Source organism: Vitis vinifera, chromosome 7, assembly GCF_030704535.1.
Source record: "Vitis vinifera cultivar Pinot Noir 40024 chromosome 7, ASM3070453v1".
Classification (NCBI taxonomy): domain Eukaryota; kingdom Viridiplantae; phylum Streptophyta; class Magnoliopsida; order Vitales; family Vitaceae; genus Vitis; species Vitis vinifera.
The window spans coordinates 1,315,352-1,331,793 of NC_081811.1; the positions used below are offsets into that span (position 1 = coordinate 1,315,352).

Consider the following 16,442-nt stretch of genomic DNA (forward strand, 5'->3'; position numbering starts at 1 on the left):
TTTTAGGCCACAACCCCGCGCCTTGGTTTTTTTTTTTTTTTTTTTTTTTCTCATTATTTTCCCACACTTTCTTTCATTTTCTTTCCTTTTCCTTTTATTTTCTCTCTCTACAGACTTTCCTTTTCTTCACTCTTCTTTCTTCTTGTATAAATCTCCTCCACAAAACCTCCTTTGCCCAAGACTCTCATATCTCTCTACTGTGTTTTTCGCTATTTTTTTTCCTCCTTTTTTTTGGTGTCTGATTTTTAGCACTACAGGTGGTATTTTGTTTATTTCTTTTGTTTATTTTTCCAATTTTAATTTTTTTTTCTTGGGTGTTGGTTGATCTTGAGGAAAAGGATCTTGTTCTTGGTTGGAATTACATAGAACTTCTGGGCTGCAGGTTTGTGTGTGTGTGTGTTTATTTTAAAAAAATTTCTCCTGTTTTTTTAATCTTAATTTCATTGATAATCAAGGGATATTGTCGATTTTGCGGTATACAATTGCGAATTTGACAGAAGTGGTGGGACTTCTTTGGAGTCGTTCTTGCCTCTTCTGTTGATTTGAGCGACTCTTTTATCGGTTTCTTTGCGAATTGATGTAGTGATAATGGTGGAAATTGAGAATTATTACGGATAATAAAGCTGTTTTCATTTAGGTTTTCACTTGTGGCGTTCAAGAAAATTTCGGGTTTTGGTGGGTTACTTTTATTATTGAATTAAGTTAAATTTCATGAAAATGGATTTGAGAAGTGATGATGAGGTTTTAGTGACTGCAAAAGCTGAGAAATCCAGGACTGGAGAGGGAGAAACTGTCTCAGACAAGTCTAGTATTTCGAGTAGTGATTTGGGTTCAAAGAAGGATGGGGGGAATACTAGTAACAAGGATTTATTTCTTAGAGCAGATAAAATCGATTTCAAAAGCTGGGATATCCAGCTGGATAAGCACTTGAGTCGAGTTATTTCAAGGGATAGGGAAGTTAATACCAATACAAAGAAGGAAGACTGGGAAATTGAGTTGTCTAAATTGGATATAAGAAGTGTTATAGCTCATGGGACATATGGTACTGTGTACCGAGGCGTTTATGATGGCCAAGATGTTGCAGGTACTTTACGCTTCCTTTATGCTTCCATTTCAATTATTTTATTTCCGGGTTTGAATTCATTCCTTATGAGGTTGGAGAGTTTGGGTTGTGTTTGATTTAATTAATTGGTTACTGGTCGGTTCTAGTGTTTGATTTTTAGTTGAATTGTTATATGGTTGTGATATGCTTACTCTAGTGAGTTCTCTTTCAGAATCTGGTAGTTCATTCAAGAATATTACTTTATTTATTTAAGTGTGTTAGCATAAATTGTTAGGCTGGATTTTCTGTTAAATTGAGCAATGACTTGACGGCACTTCCGCATGCATTGCCTGTTGAAATTGTCTATAATAATTCAAATGGGAGCATATAGGCTCTTCTCATTATTATAATAGGGTTGGTGTATGCCACAAGTAAGCATTTTATTATGCATGTTACTTGGAGGATATTCTTTAGTGCACAATCTTCTTGACCTTTTCTTGTAACACTAAAAGTTGTCCTTAGTAGCAGGATTGATTTCAGTTGACTGGTATTCTGAGAAAGAATAATAGGAAGGGAAGGAAAATGCTGAAATAGTTTGCAAAGGCAATACCCTTTTAAGTTGTCTTCAGAATTTTTTTATCCTTTCCCTTTCTTTCCCAAATTCAAATGAAGCATGAGATTTAAGAAGATTAGCACTTGAAAAATGTAGTGAGAAACTGAATCTTTTGAAATGCATAAATCAGAAACTACAGTGCTCTAACAAAATACACCTAGTGGAAATTTTTTTCCGATACTGTTCTTTTTAAGGGAGTAATTCTTATTCTTTCACTTTTATGTTGATTATTGGATGACCATGTTTTTATTAATATACTGGGGTCTCTAATTAATATACTAGTTTATCCCCATTTTTTGCATTATACAGTAATATGAAGCATGCTGAGTAGTTTTAGAAAATAAACATGGAGTTTCACATTATTTGCTGTCATAAAATGGTGAACTTCTCTTGTTAGATTGTTATTTTGTTGTACACTTGTCAACCTGACATTTACAACTATGGGGTCTGGTTTTTTAATATGTCAACACTGGTTTACAAATTTATTTTTGCAACTTCTGTTTGCTTTCCATGTTTGCAAAAGAACATGATAAGGTCATTTAATCCATGGAAACTATGGTCATGTTTGGTAATTGTTTTTGAAAACAATTTTCTGTTATTTAAAAAGAAAAAAAGAAAAAAAAAAAGAAAACATGTTTGGTAATTAGAAAATAGAAAACAGTTTATTGTTCTTAAAAACAGAAAATTGGTTATTTTTAGATAACATCTTTTAGCTGTTTCGGTTGTTTTCACTTGTTTTTTGAGGGTTGTTTTAAAAAATAATTATATAAATGTGGAGAATAATTAAAAATAAAGCACTATATATAAAAGTTATTTTTAAAACATATTTAAAAGTATAAAAAAATGGGTTAAAAATATTTTAGGTTTCCTAACAAACATTTGTTCTACAAAACATTGAAGAACGGTTTTCAAAAAATGTTCTCAAATATTGTTTTTCATAATTATTTTTTAAAACAGTTATCAAACAAGACTTAATTTTCTTTCACTTCTTTTCTACAAAAAGATGGTTCAGTTATACCGTTTATTTAGACTATTTCCTTATTATCAGGTTTTGTATACCCCTTTCAGCATTTGAATTCGTGCTTCCATTTGGCATGCCAGCTTCTTTTCCTGCTTTCAAACAGTTAACTAGGAATGAGTTTTATCTGATATGTCATGAGGCTTATGTTGAGGATAGAGCTTATTGTCATAATGAATTAGAATATGCTAGCTCCATATCATCCAAACCAACTAAATATCATGCATTCAAACCATTGATTAATCCTTGTTTCATGGTCATGAAGACTTGGTTATATGAAATAATGCTCTTTCTAGACTCTGAATATCTTGTTTGCTAAGCATTACTTTTATATGAAGGTTCAATCTCCCTGTTGGCTTTGGGTGCACTCCTTTTTAAGTTTTATTGCTTTGAATGGCTTAAATATCACTCCAGCCAAGTTTTCAAACTTGGTGTGCAATACTTTATATTCAATTTGTTACTCTTGGTATGCGTCACATTGTATATGAATGGCTATAATATCGATAGACTAGCTTTGATGTCAAATACCCATAAAAGAGAAAATAATTGTTAATGACATTAAGTTATCATGTTTCTATTATTTGTCAATTTTCTCACTATCCATTGTCATCTCTTACTATTTTAGTGAAGCTGTTGGATTGGGGGGAGGATGGTCTTGCCACAGCTGCTGAAACTGCTGCTCTTCGGACCTCGTTTCGGCAAGAGGTTGCTGTCTGGCATAAGCTTGACCATCCAAATGTTACAAAGGTAAGAGTACCTTATTGTTTTTTTCTCAGGCTATTTATGATGCTGGAATGCCACCTCAAAGTCGTACTTCTGTATAATGATGTACCAAATCTGGCTAATATGAGAATTACTCAAGTTTGTTATAACATCATGATTTAACCTACACTGACAGTCTAGCTATTTTAATGCTTTTCTGTTTCCTCACTCCCTTTAACAAATAATGATTTTTTTAATTATTTTTTTATTTTTTGCACGGTTGTGTCACATGTTTTAAATGAGGAAAAGAAAAATTAAATAGCTATATATATGAGAGAGAATATCTGTTTCTCTCCCTTGTGTATTCGCTTTAAATCTTCATGGTCTAACCATTAACTCATATTTTCTGTTATAGTTTATTGGAGCTTCGATGGGAACATCTGATCTTAGGATCCCTTCAAATAGCATTTCAAGTGATGGTCGTAATCCTGTTCCTTCCAGAGCATGTTGTGTTGTAGTCGAGTACCTTCCTGGTGGGACGCTAAAGAAATTTTTAATCAGGAATAGGAGAAAGAAACTTGCCTTTAAGATTGTAATTCAACTGGCTTTGGACCTCTCTCGAGGGTAAGAGCTGCTTCAATCATTGTTGGATGTAGTGTGTAGTTGGGTGCTAATGGAGTGTGTTTGTTCTAATTTTGCAGTTTGAGCTATCTTCACTCAAAGAAGATCGTACACCGTGATGTTAAAACAGAAAATATGTTGCTTGATGCTCATAGAACATTGAAAATTGCTGATTTTGGTGTTGCTCGAGTTGAAGCTCAAAATCCAAGAGACATGACTGGGGAAACCGGAACCCTTGGTTACATGGCCCCAGAGGTACTCATGCATTCACTAGTTACTGATGAACTTAATTAGTTTTATTATGAAGAGTTACATGGGTCTAATGGACAAATAATTCTACTTGACATAAAAATATGTTCCAAGAATATGTCTATTGCAGAGACATGGAACCACAATACACAGAAAGGTTTGAAGTAAATTGTTTTCCCCTTTTCCTGGCAGTAGTTCCTCTGTATCTAAATATTGGCAATGAATCTAACCAGATAATTTTTTGTAGGTTCTTGATGGTAAACCATATAATAGGAAGTGTGACGTCTACAGTTTTGGCATATGCTTATGGGAAACGTATTGCTGTGACATGCCTTACCCTGATCTTAGCTTCGCCGATATATCATCTGCAGTTGTTCGACAGGTTTGTCTGTTGCTAGATGTCTAAGGTTATCCTCTACTAGTTTTTATGGTCCATTTTTCCTGAAACACTGGACTCATGTTAAATTTTTGTTGAGGCTGTTGGTCAGCATGCCACCATTGAACATTGCATACTTGTGTAGGACTAATCTCGATATGTCTACTGAACTATCTTGATTTTGCTCTATTTTGCTCCAGTAAACCTTAGTACATTTCTCGTGCTGATATCAAAGGGCTCAAGCCAAATTGAATTTGTGGGAATTAGTCTTCTTATCATCTCTAATATGACTTCCTATTGATGACAATATACAGAATTTACGACCAGATATCCCTAGATGTTGCCCAAGTTCATTGGCAAGCATCATGCGGAAATGTTGGGATGGGAACCCTGACAAACGTCCTGACATGGATGAGGTGGTGAGGTTGTTAGAAGCCATTGATACGAGCAAAGGAGGCGGCATGATACCAGAAGACCAGGTTAGTAGCTGTTGCTTTTTCTCTGTGGCTCGTGGTCCCTGATATATTCTCTATGCTCTATTTGAATCCTTTATGGGTTTGAAGAAGGAAATTATGAAACAGTATGAAGTAGTATTCATAGCTTTACTGCTGATGAAGCTCAGACTGATTTTTCCCCCAAGGAAGATTCCTATAGCACATAGTGAATTGTCAAAACCCTTCATGAAGTTCTATAGTTCCATTTGAATTCTTATTGAATTTTGTGGTTATCAGACATGGAAATATGTCTATTTAACACAGCATTTGAGACTCTTGTGAATGATAGATGATTTCGTATATATCTAAGTCTATTATTTTCATATTTTAAAATTATGATATAGATATTCTTGGTTCTGTGTATAATAAATGTTTGCAAATGGTGAAGGGAACCAAATGTGGTTGAACCTGCCTCACCAAAAGTGGGACTTTGGTGCAAATCCTTTTGTTCCACAACAAACCCACATGCCCAAGTGACCTTTTCATTGGTCTTTCAGCTTTAGGGCACTTGGGTCTTGAAGCTGAAGGTGCTGGTGGATTGCCATTCACCATTATTCTTCTGTATGTAACCCATTTGGGCATATGCCAGGTGGAATGTGTCTTGTTGCTATGGTGGGAGTGTTAGAAGTCCTGACGCATGGATCCAATTCAATCAAAAGTGGATTCATCACCAGCTCCAGTTGGTTGGTGAGATCCAAATCAGGACGAGTACAAAGATTTGCAGGAAAAGTGATGGGTGGTTTCTATTATTCTCCACTGAAGAATCCCATATTAAAAGAAAAGAATATTTATGCCTTTTCTTTTGTTCTTTGAAAATTCTGACTTGAAAAAAAAAAAAAAATCATTTTTGCAAAGTTTTTTTAAGAATTTATTTTGAAATGCATTATTTTCTTAACTAAATTTGAACTGTTTTTATTTATTTATTGTAAAATAATTTGAGTAATAATTGAACATATTAAAAATATTTTGAAAATTTTTATATTGTATATAAAAGTATAACCCTTTTATAGAGAATAAGTCAAACTATTTCCCATGTTTAAAATTCAAAAACAGAATTTTGTTGCAAAAAATATTTGAAAATTATTTTAAAATTTGTTTTTTGAAAATTGTTTTTGTTAGTTAGGAATTAGTAACAATTAAAAGTTTTTAGAAATAAAATTATGTTTGATAATTCAAATATAAAAGATTAATTTTTTGGTCTAGTCTTTAGTATGTAAAGATTTTCAATTCATTATTCTTATTTTATTTTCAATTTATTATTCGGATTTTCGATTATTGCTCATAAAATTATAGGAAAAAAAAAACTCTTATAATTTACCTTCCTTTCACTGATGCATTATGCTAATTTAGAAAAAGAAAATGACTATTTTGCCCTATACCCATTTGTTGGGTGAAAATAATAAAATATGATTGCTCAACTCAACCTTAAAAGAATATAGATCAAGACTATATTTGTCTTTTTGCCTTTTATCTCAAATTATTTACAAAATTTTTATCTCAATTTCAAAGTGAGAATTTGGGCCTAAAAGCAAAACAAATGTTGAAAATTTGAAACAGGGGTTGAGACACAAATGATTAATCAAGGAATCATTGCTTTCTTCTTATTGGCAGTGAGTCATTGTGTACATCCACAATTCATTGATTGTCTCATATAATGCCAAGGAAATCACATCACATCATCACCTCCTCACCCTCTCCCAATCTTTATATTATAATTTAGGAAGATTTTCTGTTGGGATTGTAATGATCATCCAACAAAACATTTGTTGTCTTTTACATGTAGGATGACATATTTATAATAATGTTCTCCATGTCGGATAAGATGCAAATTGTTGAATAAATGTATACACGCATACTTCATTAGTAAGATGATGTTTGTTTTTTTGGTTTTTTATTTAAAGTAATTTAGTTTTAGAATTTAAGTTGTTTGTTTTTCTATTTTTTCATGATTTATTATAAACTTTTTACTAAATAAAAAAAGCCAAAATATATAACTTTTTCTAAATAGAAAAAATAACATATTGGTTTTTTTTTACTTTTTAATACTTAATAGAAATAAAATATTACAAAAACAAACAACCTAATATTTAACACTATTAATCATTAAGGTTCTATTTAAAATTAAGTAAAAAAACAAACATCACCTACTCTCCTAAAAGTAATTAATGTTGGAAAGGCATATATCAAATCTGTTAAAAACAATTATTGTTAGAAAATCCATTCATCCAAGCGTCCACGAGATTCAAATATAAATGGGAGTTGATGGACATAGTCAGCTTCTAATTTGTCAATATGAATGAAATCAAGGTAGAAGAATACAAATAAACAGGACATAATACAAATAATAAGATTTAAAAAGATACATATGACATCATTTATGTCATTTTTTTAATAAATACTAAAAAAGTACATTTCTACGAGACCTTATAATATATAGGTTTATATTATAATATTAAAAAATTATGATCAATCAAATTACATTTAAGATGCATTTGAATTTCATTATTTTGTATATAGTCTCGTCTCATTGCTTTATATATTCATCTCATTCTTACATATATAGATTTTTTTTCTTTTTTTGATGTAATTTCAATGAATATAATCGAGAGTTTGATGGGTACCTTTTTGGTACATTAAAATTTTCAATGAAGTTAGGTTAGAAATAAACCAAAAGCTTTGTAAGAAAACCATTAAGCCTACTCACTTGAGCTTGTATTGCTTCACCAATCTGGGAAAAGTAATCAAGATGTTTATATGCTTGCAAATCTCAGATTGGATTCCAAATTTCCCATGCCAAAAGGAATCCTTATCCCCATGAATCATGATAATTTTAATGGTGTGGGTTTATTGGTAATTTTTGAAAAGTGTAGGGGTCAAATTGAGAAAAGTTTCTTTATAAAACGCAAAGGATCTAGACACACAGCATCGACATCGACATTTCATGGTATGTGGCTGTTGGGGTCCGGGGCTGAGCTAACCGCCATAAATAACTAACGAGCCGGTGTCGCCGGAACTCAGTTTCTCAACTCGGTCTTGACTTGGTGTCTCCCATGGGCCACGTCGACCTCCAACCCTCCTCTTTCATTTCCGATTTCCTCCTCCAAACCGGCGGTGTCGCCGTCATAGATGGCGGTCTCGCGACGGAGCTCGAGCGCCATGGCGCCGACCTAAATGACCCTCTCTGGAGCGCCAAATGCCTCCTCAGTTCTCCTCACCTCATTCGCACGGTAGTCTCTTGCTCCCATTTCTTATGTTTGTGCGCATTCGCAAGCTGTTCGTTTGTTGATTTTGTTGTTTTGTATGTTGAGTGGATCTCTGTGGATTTGATGGATTCCAGGCATATTGAAGAAGTGCTAAGCTTATTAGGGTTTCGTGTGTTCTGTTTGATTTCTGATAAAATGTAGGGAGAGAAAGAAAACTGGATCTTTTAGCCATGAGAATCTAAGATGTACTGTGGATGTATGGAGTTGGACCAGCGTATGGGCACGGTTTCTTATCCCAGACAAGATTATTTAATAAATAGTATGGGACCATTGATGGTATTTTTTGTTTTTTTGCCTTAAAGAATTAACAATTTTTTTATCACTAGGATATATCTAGAGAAATGTTTAGCTCCTTTTTAGTGAATCTTCATCTGGTGGGTTATACTAACCAATAACAGCTTCCCATGAAAGTATCAGATCAAGTTTAGGAATCTGGATTTATACTTGAAGGGGAGTAGATTTGTGAATTTGGGGTGGTACTCTTTGAGATTACTTGGAGTGAAGAATCAGAATGTTGCAGTGTGGGAATTTAAGATGGTATGCATTATGAATTTGGACCACCTGGGTCTGGTTTCTCATTGGTGAACATGCATTATTTAATGAATAGTATGGGGCATTCCTGGTAGCTGTGTGTTGTCTGTCAAAAGAAAATCTTGGACTGGGATCTCTCTGGTCCGTGTCTATATTACACACCCCCACTCATCCAATGCAAAGTTTACTCTCACCAATTTTATATCCTGAGATTATACATCCCTGCATGTAAATTCCCTTCTAGTAACTCTATAACTGACCACAGTCCCCCACTCAAGTATTAAAAAGGGGTTATTACTTAGAATGTTGTCATTCAATATTGTACTAAAAAATAGATTGATTTAAACACTTGAACTATTACATGTGAAAATATTTTTATGTGCCTGCTGAGAGTCTTATTAGGTGGATATTCCCTTCATAATATGTACTACAATGTTGCTGATGTGGACACTTTGGTGACTATGACATCACAAAGCACCATAGGTATTTTTTCTCTTTTCCATTAGAAAAGAGAATTTTGTGATAACAGATACAATTGAAAGTTATTTTCTTTTACTACTGGATAATTGCTACTGTTTGAGCTCTTTTTTTTTTGGCTGTGCTCATAAAGTTCCATATGTTGATGATTATTTGAGTTGGGATTTCCCCCTTGGTTTGGGATGGGATGGGATGGGGTGGCTGGTCTACAGATGTTGACTATGAGTTGCAATTGGTGACATGGGCTGACTGGAAAAGGATGAGCATGAAAGCTGTAGGTCGAGTGGAAATTTTTTGACTGGCAAAGTATGAACATGAAAGCTGTAGGCTGAGTGGAAATGTTTCCTTTATATTTACTGACATGGTGGGATGATAATTACATGTTTCTATCTTTGCATAATTTATTCAGTTGCTTGATAGTGCAGGTACACCTTGATTACCTTGAAGCTGGTGCAGATATTATAATCACAGCTTCTTACCAGGTAGCTCTGTCTGTCTACTTATCTATCTAATCTGTCTATATTAAATTGACATTCAGGTTAATTCAGCCTACATATATGTGAACAGGCTACTATTCAGGGGTTTGAAGCTAGAGGCTTCTCTAGAGGAGAAAGTGAAGCCTTGCTTAGAAAAAGTGTGGAGATCGCCTGTGAGGCTCGGAAAATGTATTATGACAGATGTATTGAATTTGCTTGTGATGATAGTGAAGATGGAAGGATTCTTAAACACCGTCCCATTTTAGTTGCAGCATCTGTGGGGAGTTATGGAGCTTATTTAGCTGATGGGTCTGAGTACAGGTGAGTGGACACTACTTCCCAAAGTCATTGCATGAGCTACTGTTTTCTTTAGGTGATTATGAGAGTTTTTCCCCCCAGTTTGTTGATTAGCAGTGTGTATCTTGATGGAGTTCAATTTATTTATTTATTTTTATTTGTAATCATTTCACTCCATCATTTTTCTGATTTTATGGATACTTTAATTTACTACCCTTGTAGGTATATTATTTTTGAAGTTTCACATCAATTCTCTGTTTACAAATCTGTCTGTCTGAAAACATGACCCTTTTTGGCTTGAAAAAATTCTTAGAATGGAATTTGTGGAATATTATGTATTGCAACCTCCTATTATGTGAATGACAGGTCAACATCTTCATGTGAACTGATAACCATGATGTGAATTGGTAATTTAGTCATAACATGTGTTATTTTATTGTTGACTTCGTGCAGTGGTATTTATGGTGATGAAATAACTGTGGAAACCTTGAAAGATTTTCATCGGAGAAGGGTTCAGATCCTAGCAGATGCAGGTGCTGACCTAATTGCATTCGAAACAGTTCCTAATAAGCTTGAAGCTCAGGTATTTGGCAAGATGGCTTTAATATTTTAACTTTTTTATTTTTTCACAAAGAAATTTGAAGTTGGACTGATTTTTATCATTATCAGCAAATGGCTTCACACTGCATCTGGCCCATAGATTTCTCACATTACTCAATTAAAGTGCCTGGATTTTGATTGGGGCAATGCTCAAATTTTTTTTATCTTGATTCAAAGCTTGAACTGCTATGAAAAGGGTTAATAATCAGGAGGGATTATTCTTTGCTATAAATGATGGCTTTTGTGCATTTTTGGTATTTCACGTTTTCATTTGTTTTCCTTGAATGATGGATGGCCATGCAGGCTTATGCTGAGCTTCTTGAGGAAGAAAATATTAAGATTCCAGCATGGTTTTCTTTCAACTCCAAGGATGGTGTCCATGTGGTCAGTGGTGATTCTTTGCTTGAATGTGTCTCAATTGCTGAATCATGCAAGAAAGTTGTTTCTGTTGGGATCAACTGCACACCTCCTAGATTTATTCATGGACTGATTTTGTCTATTAAAAAGGTATGATCTTTGGGTTGCTATTCCCCCATTAATAATAATTCTGGTGAAAGTGTTCTTACTTTTATTTTGGAATTCTTAATTTAAGCTTAGAGATAGGATTTGTGTTTCTCATTTGTTATCACAGCTTATGTCAACCATAAAAGATCTGAACCCTATTAGTTGATGTAGTATATGATGTTTCTGTGCTTTGTCTTTGCTTCATGAAATCCTGTGATTTTATGCTCAGCACTGTAAAACGTCAATGATTGTGAAGGAAAAAGGAAAAAGAAATGTTAGGTGTGCTATCATTTTTGTAAAATGTCTAAGTGGTACCTTTATATCCAAGTTTTCCAAGTTTACAAAATTGAATAAAGATGGATGTTAATGTTTCTTTTTTTCTTTTTTCTTTCTTTCTTTTTTCTTTTTTCTTTTTTTATAGGAAAACAGAAAATATATTAATAGAATCTAGCAAAAGGGTGCACAAAAGTATACACTGAGTATACAAAGCCGCCAAGGCCGAAAACAAGGAGAGAGAAAGAAAAGATGGATGTTAATGTACACAAGTGAGGTTAACAAACATTTTGTGAACTTTGAGATGCCTTAAATTCCAGGATGATTTGGGTGCTTTTTGTTGCAACTACAATAGTATTACCTCTACTCTCTGTTGAGCTATATTTCATTCCCTAACTTTTGATTGATAATAGATCAGAAGGTAACTCTTTCCTGGTTTTTTTTTTTTTTTCTCCTTATTTCCTTTGGAGTGAGTGGTTCTCTAATGTTTTTCTAGGTTGTGAACTCATTTTATTCCAATATGCTAATCTATTTAATGGAATCCTTACACTTTAATAATGTTTCCTTCAGGTGACTACTAAGCCAATACTTATATATCCGAACAGTGGTGAGAGCTATGATCCTGAACAGAAAGAGTGGGTGGTAAGTTGCCTTTCTTCGATTGTTTGGACTCCATATGGAGAAAACCCTTCCTTTTTGTTTTCTTCATAAATTTCAGAGGCAGAAATCCATCCTCTAAAATGTACTCACTACAAAAAATTTCAAGGCATCACCTCTAAATGGAAACGTCATTGAAAATGCAACTAAAAACAGTAGCATAGGGGGATTTTATCTTCCATGTAACAAAATGGAATTTTTCCCACTTTGTTTCTTTTTGTTCTATATGATAGTCTTTCCTATTGCAGTAATATTATTAATTGTTTCGACTACCGTCTTCAAAGTTGTATCTCAGTTTGATTGCTCAATTGTCATTCTCATGTAGGTGCTTAGTAGTATCACTAGGAACCAGTGTCTAGGGAAACTGTTTTTAAGTTTTTGATCTTTTTATGATGTAAAGATCTAAGTATTGGACTTAAACTTGGTCATTTGCTTTATAAAAAAATGTTACCTATGAAAAACATGGTTCGTGGTTCATGGTCTAGAGACAACTAGGATTTCTTGTTACTAGTAATGATTTTTTTTTTTTTTGATAAGTAAAAAGAAAGTATATTAATCAAAAAGAGGAAACACCAAAAAAACAGTGCCCTCGAAGTATACAGGGAGTATACACACCACCTTCCCTAACTAGGAGCCTATCTAGTCTAAAAAACTTACAAGAGAAGAATGATTCTCTACTAAGGAACCCCTGACCCAAGACCAAAGATTACATACAAAAGAATATTCCAACCTTTGAAGTGAGAGCTCCTCATTCCCAAATGCTAGTTCCCTCCTTCCAGACTGACCAAAAAATACATAAAGGAGCCATTTGCCAAGCCCTCTTGCGCCTTTTCCCCACAAACCCTCCATTTCATCCAAGGGTTGCCTTCACTGTACACAAAAGAGTCCAAGATACACCAAAAAGGGAGAAAAGAAGGTTCCACAGGAGTGACAGGACCCACATCTTGACACAATGAAGAAAGAGATGATCCACCGTTTCTGTTTCGGATAGACAAAGAAAGCACCTATTTGCCAAAGAGAACTCCCTCCTTTGAAGTTGCTTCTGAGTTAATACTTTACCCCAGGAAGCCTTCCAAGCAAAGAAAACTACCTTTGGAGGCACTCTTGCCCTCCAAATTCTTTCACTAGGGAACATAGAAGAGTCCCCCCGCTCTAGCATAGAATAAAGAGACTTAACTGAGAAAGCACCATCATTTGAAGTTGTCCAGATCACTATATCTTCCTCCTCCCTTTGAACCCTGAAGGCATGGATCTTCTGCAACAAACGCTCCACCAAATCGATCTCCCAGTCATTAAACGCCCTTGCAAAAAGAGGAGTCCAACCATCCTCATCTCCAACGGGTTTCCAAACCTCCGAAACCCAAGCATTCTTTGACATGGACATGGAGAAAAGAGAGGAGAATGACTCACAAAGTGGCCCATCTCCGCACCACTTGTCTTTCCAGAATCTCACTCTTTGCCCATTATCCACATGGTAAGCTAACCTGCCATCTAACAGCCCCCACTTCTTCCTAATTGCTTTCCATAGCCCAACTCCATTTCTCCCCATCACATCTCGAGTACGCCATCCCCCCTCCTCTTCGTCATACTTGAGGCTAATTACACGCCTCCACAACGCCTCTCTCTCATTAGCATACCTCCAATTCCACTTGCACAAAAGGGCACTATTCATCAAAGCTAAATTTCTCACACCTAGCCCATCTTTCCTTTTTTTCCAAGCAAACCAAGTTCCATCTGATAAGGTGAGGTTTTTGGGCGAGAGCTCCCCCACCCCACAGAAAATCCCTTTGAATTTTCTCCAATCTCAACCTCACTTTTCTTGGCAAGTAGAAGAGAGATATAAAGTAAATAGGCATACTGGAAAGAGTGCTTCTGATTAGGGTGAGTCGCCCCCTTTTAGATATATACTGCCTCTTTCACATAGCAAGCCTTCTGCGAAAACGCTCTTCAACCCCATCCCACACAGCCAACGAATTGAAATGTGCCCCTAAAGGCAGTCCCAGATAACAAGAAAGAAGCCCAACCACTTTACAACCCAACTCCAAGGCCAATCCCTCTATATCATGCACCCTTTCCACCGGGATCATCTCACTCTTCTCTAAGTTGATCCTCAACCCCGAACACGCCTCAAACCACATGAGGAACCAACTTAGATAAGTCATCTGATCTAAAGACTCCTCACAAAAAACCAACGTATCGTCCGCGAATAACAAATGCGATATTTGCAACCCCTCACCCTTCCTACCACTCACCCTCCACCTAGATAACTAATAGCCCTTCTCAGCATACTATTAAATACTTCCATGGCTATCACAAACAAGTAAGGGGAGAGGGGATCTCCTTGTCTCAACCTCCTCGAGCTTTGAAAAAAACCGGATGGAGAACCATTAATTAAAAGGGAGAATTTCGCTGTGGAGATGCACCAATCTATCCACTTTATCCATCTCTCCCCAAAACCCATCTTTTTAAGAACTACCATCAAGTCATTACTCCAGAAATTTCTTAGTGTACAAGCCTATAGGAAGGACCCAAAGAAGTTTGCTTTAATTGAGATCCTGCTGAAACCTGTAATTGAACCTTTGCAACCTGAATGATGAATAGAAAAAGGCGATTGTATTGATGTCCCTGATCAGTCGGGATGAGGCATATTGAGTTGAGATTCCTATATGGTATATGCAACCCAGCCAGTCGTTTATTTGGACCATTTAGCATGTGCCACCAGTTGGATAAGAATAAAACTGCAGTTTCTCTCTCTCTCTCTTCTCTCTTCCTTCTTTTGAATGAATGATATCAAGCAGAAGGTGATCATAATTGACATTTATTACTGAATCACCTTCCAATAGGTACCATTTTTATCTTCAGCGATCTAAAGTTCCTGAGGTTTTGTGTTTTTGTTGAAAATTTCAAACGAACTGGAATTTTAAAGTCTTAGGACTTCCAAGTCCAACAATGGAAATATCTGGAATTTAAATTTCCTATTTCAGATATCGATTTTTATAATTTGGTAGAGCTACTGAAGTTGTGGAAGGGGTAGGAAATAATGCTGGTGGGCAATTGTAGTTTTGGAGGATGTGATAGTGGAATTGAGTGATGATTACAGTGATAGTTGTATCTACAATATCAGCCATGGTGGATGTGCTGACAAGAGCAGTGGTGGTGGAGATGGTGGCATTAATGATGGTGACAGCATGTTGGGGTTGGCTGTATTTTAGGTAGAAGTGGTGGTGGGGTAAAGACAGCATGAAATGGCAACAGTTGTTGCAGGTTTGATGGATGTGGTGGCCGTATACGAAGGTTATGGCAATATCAGTTATGGCAGTGATGACTGTTATGATAAATGGTGTGATGGTTATGGCGCAAGTCATTGTATTAGTATTGGTTGTGGCATATAAGTGGTTGTATTACCAATAATAGTGGTTTTGACAACAATAATAGTGGTGATGGTGGAAGTGATTGAAGGAGATGTGGGAATGGTAGTATTAGAAGTGTCAATTAAATGAGACAAATCCTTGAAACCTTGTCTTTACATGTCCCAACTAAAAGTAAGACTTGTACAAACTTATTTACTAAGGAATCCAAAACTTTTGATTAGAAATCAACAGGTCCTGTTTAGCTGTTTTAGAGGCAATTTAGTATGGCCCATGATGCAATTTTGCACCATACGTGAAAGGCAGGAAACTTCTTTGGGTGGCAGTGGAAAAGCAACACTTTTTCCATTTTAAGAACACAGACAATTTTCTGCTCCCTCTCCCCTCTCTCCCATTAGATGTTTTATTTTGGATTTGATTCTGCATTATGCCATACTAACTGTTATCCTTGTTTCTATTGCAGCAAAAAACAGGAGTTTCAGTTGAAGACTTCGTATCATATGTTAACAAATGGTGTGAGGTAGGGGCTTCCCTTGTGGGAGGTTGCTGCAGGACTACGCCAAACACCATCAGAGCCATATACCGGACCCTATCTAATAATAGATCTGCTACTGCATCTCTTAAGTCTTGAGAAACCACACTGACTTCATCAGATGAGAGATAAGATTATGTATCCAAACCAGATGCAGAGGAGGCTTGCATAAGTGGGATTTTTCTTTAAGGGTGTAATGGGGAGAAGAGACGCCAACAAAATTGTATGCATGAGTTCTGGAATTCTAGATTAAATTTTGGGTTTAATGTTTTTTAAAAATGCTTTCCTTAATGACCATGTGGACTCATGTGGCAGGTGCCCAAGAAATCAATGAATAGGAAGATGGTTT

At 35.5% G+C, this 16,442-nt stretch overlaps 2 protein-coding genes across 3 annotated transcripts; both read left to right on the forward strand.

The window, feature by feature from the left end:
* Positions 1-9: 9 nt before the first annotated feature.
* On the forward strand, positions 10-5,448 carry LOC100852865 (serine/threonine-protein kinase STY13). Of its 2 annotated transcripts, XM_010653697.3 has the most exons (7): positions 10-382; positions 638-1,084; positions 3,299-3,420; positions 3,791-3,999; positions 4,077-4,251; positions 4,493-4,627; positions 4,936-5,448. In XM_010653697.3, the coding sequence occupies exons 2-7, from the start codon at positions 712-714 to the stop codon at positions 5,140-5,142; spliced, it is 1,221 nt and encodes a 406-aa protein (XP_010651999.1). In that variant the 5' UTR covers positions 10-382; positions 638-711; the 3' UTR covers positions 5,143-5,448. The 2 variants fall into 2 exon arrangements, with proteins under 2 accessions (XP_010651999.1, XP_059593808.1); XM_059737825.1 differs by having other exon boundaries at positions 28-1,084.
* Positions 5,449-7,788: 2,340 nt separating this feature from the next.
* LOC100852835 (homocysteine S-methyltransferase 2) lies at positions 7,789-16,379 on the forward strand. The gene is made up of 7 exons (XM_010653696.3): positions 7,789-8,342; positions 9,812-9,868; positions 9,954-10,183; positions 10,613-10,742; positions 11,063-11,266; positions 12,107-12,178; positions 16,025-16,379. The coding sequence occupies exons 1-7, from the start codon at positions 8,166-8,168 to the stop codon at positions 16,190-16,192; spliced, it is 1,038 nt and encodes a 345-aa protein (XP_010651998.1). The 5' UTR covers positions 7,789-8,165; the 3' UTR covers positions 16,193-16,379.
* The last annotated feature ends 63 nt before the right edge of the window (positions 16,380-16,442 follow it).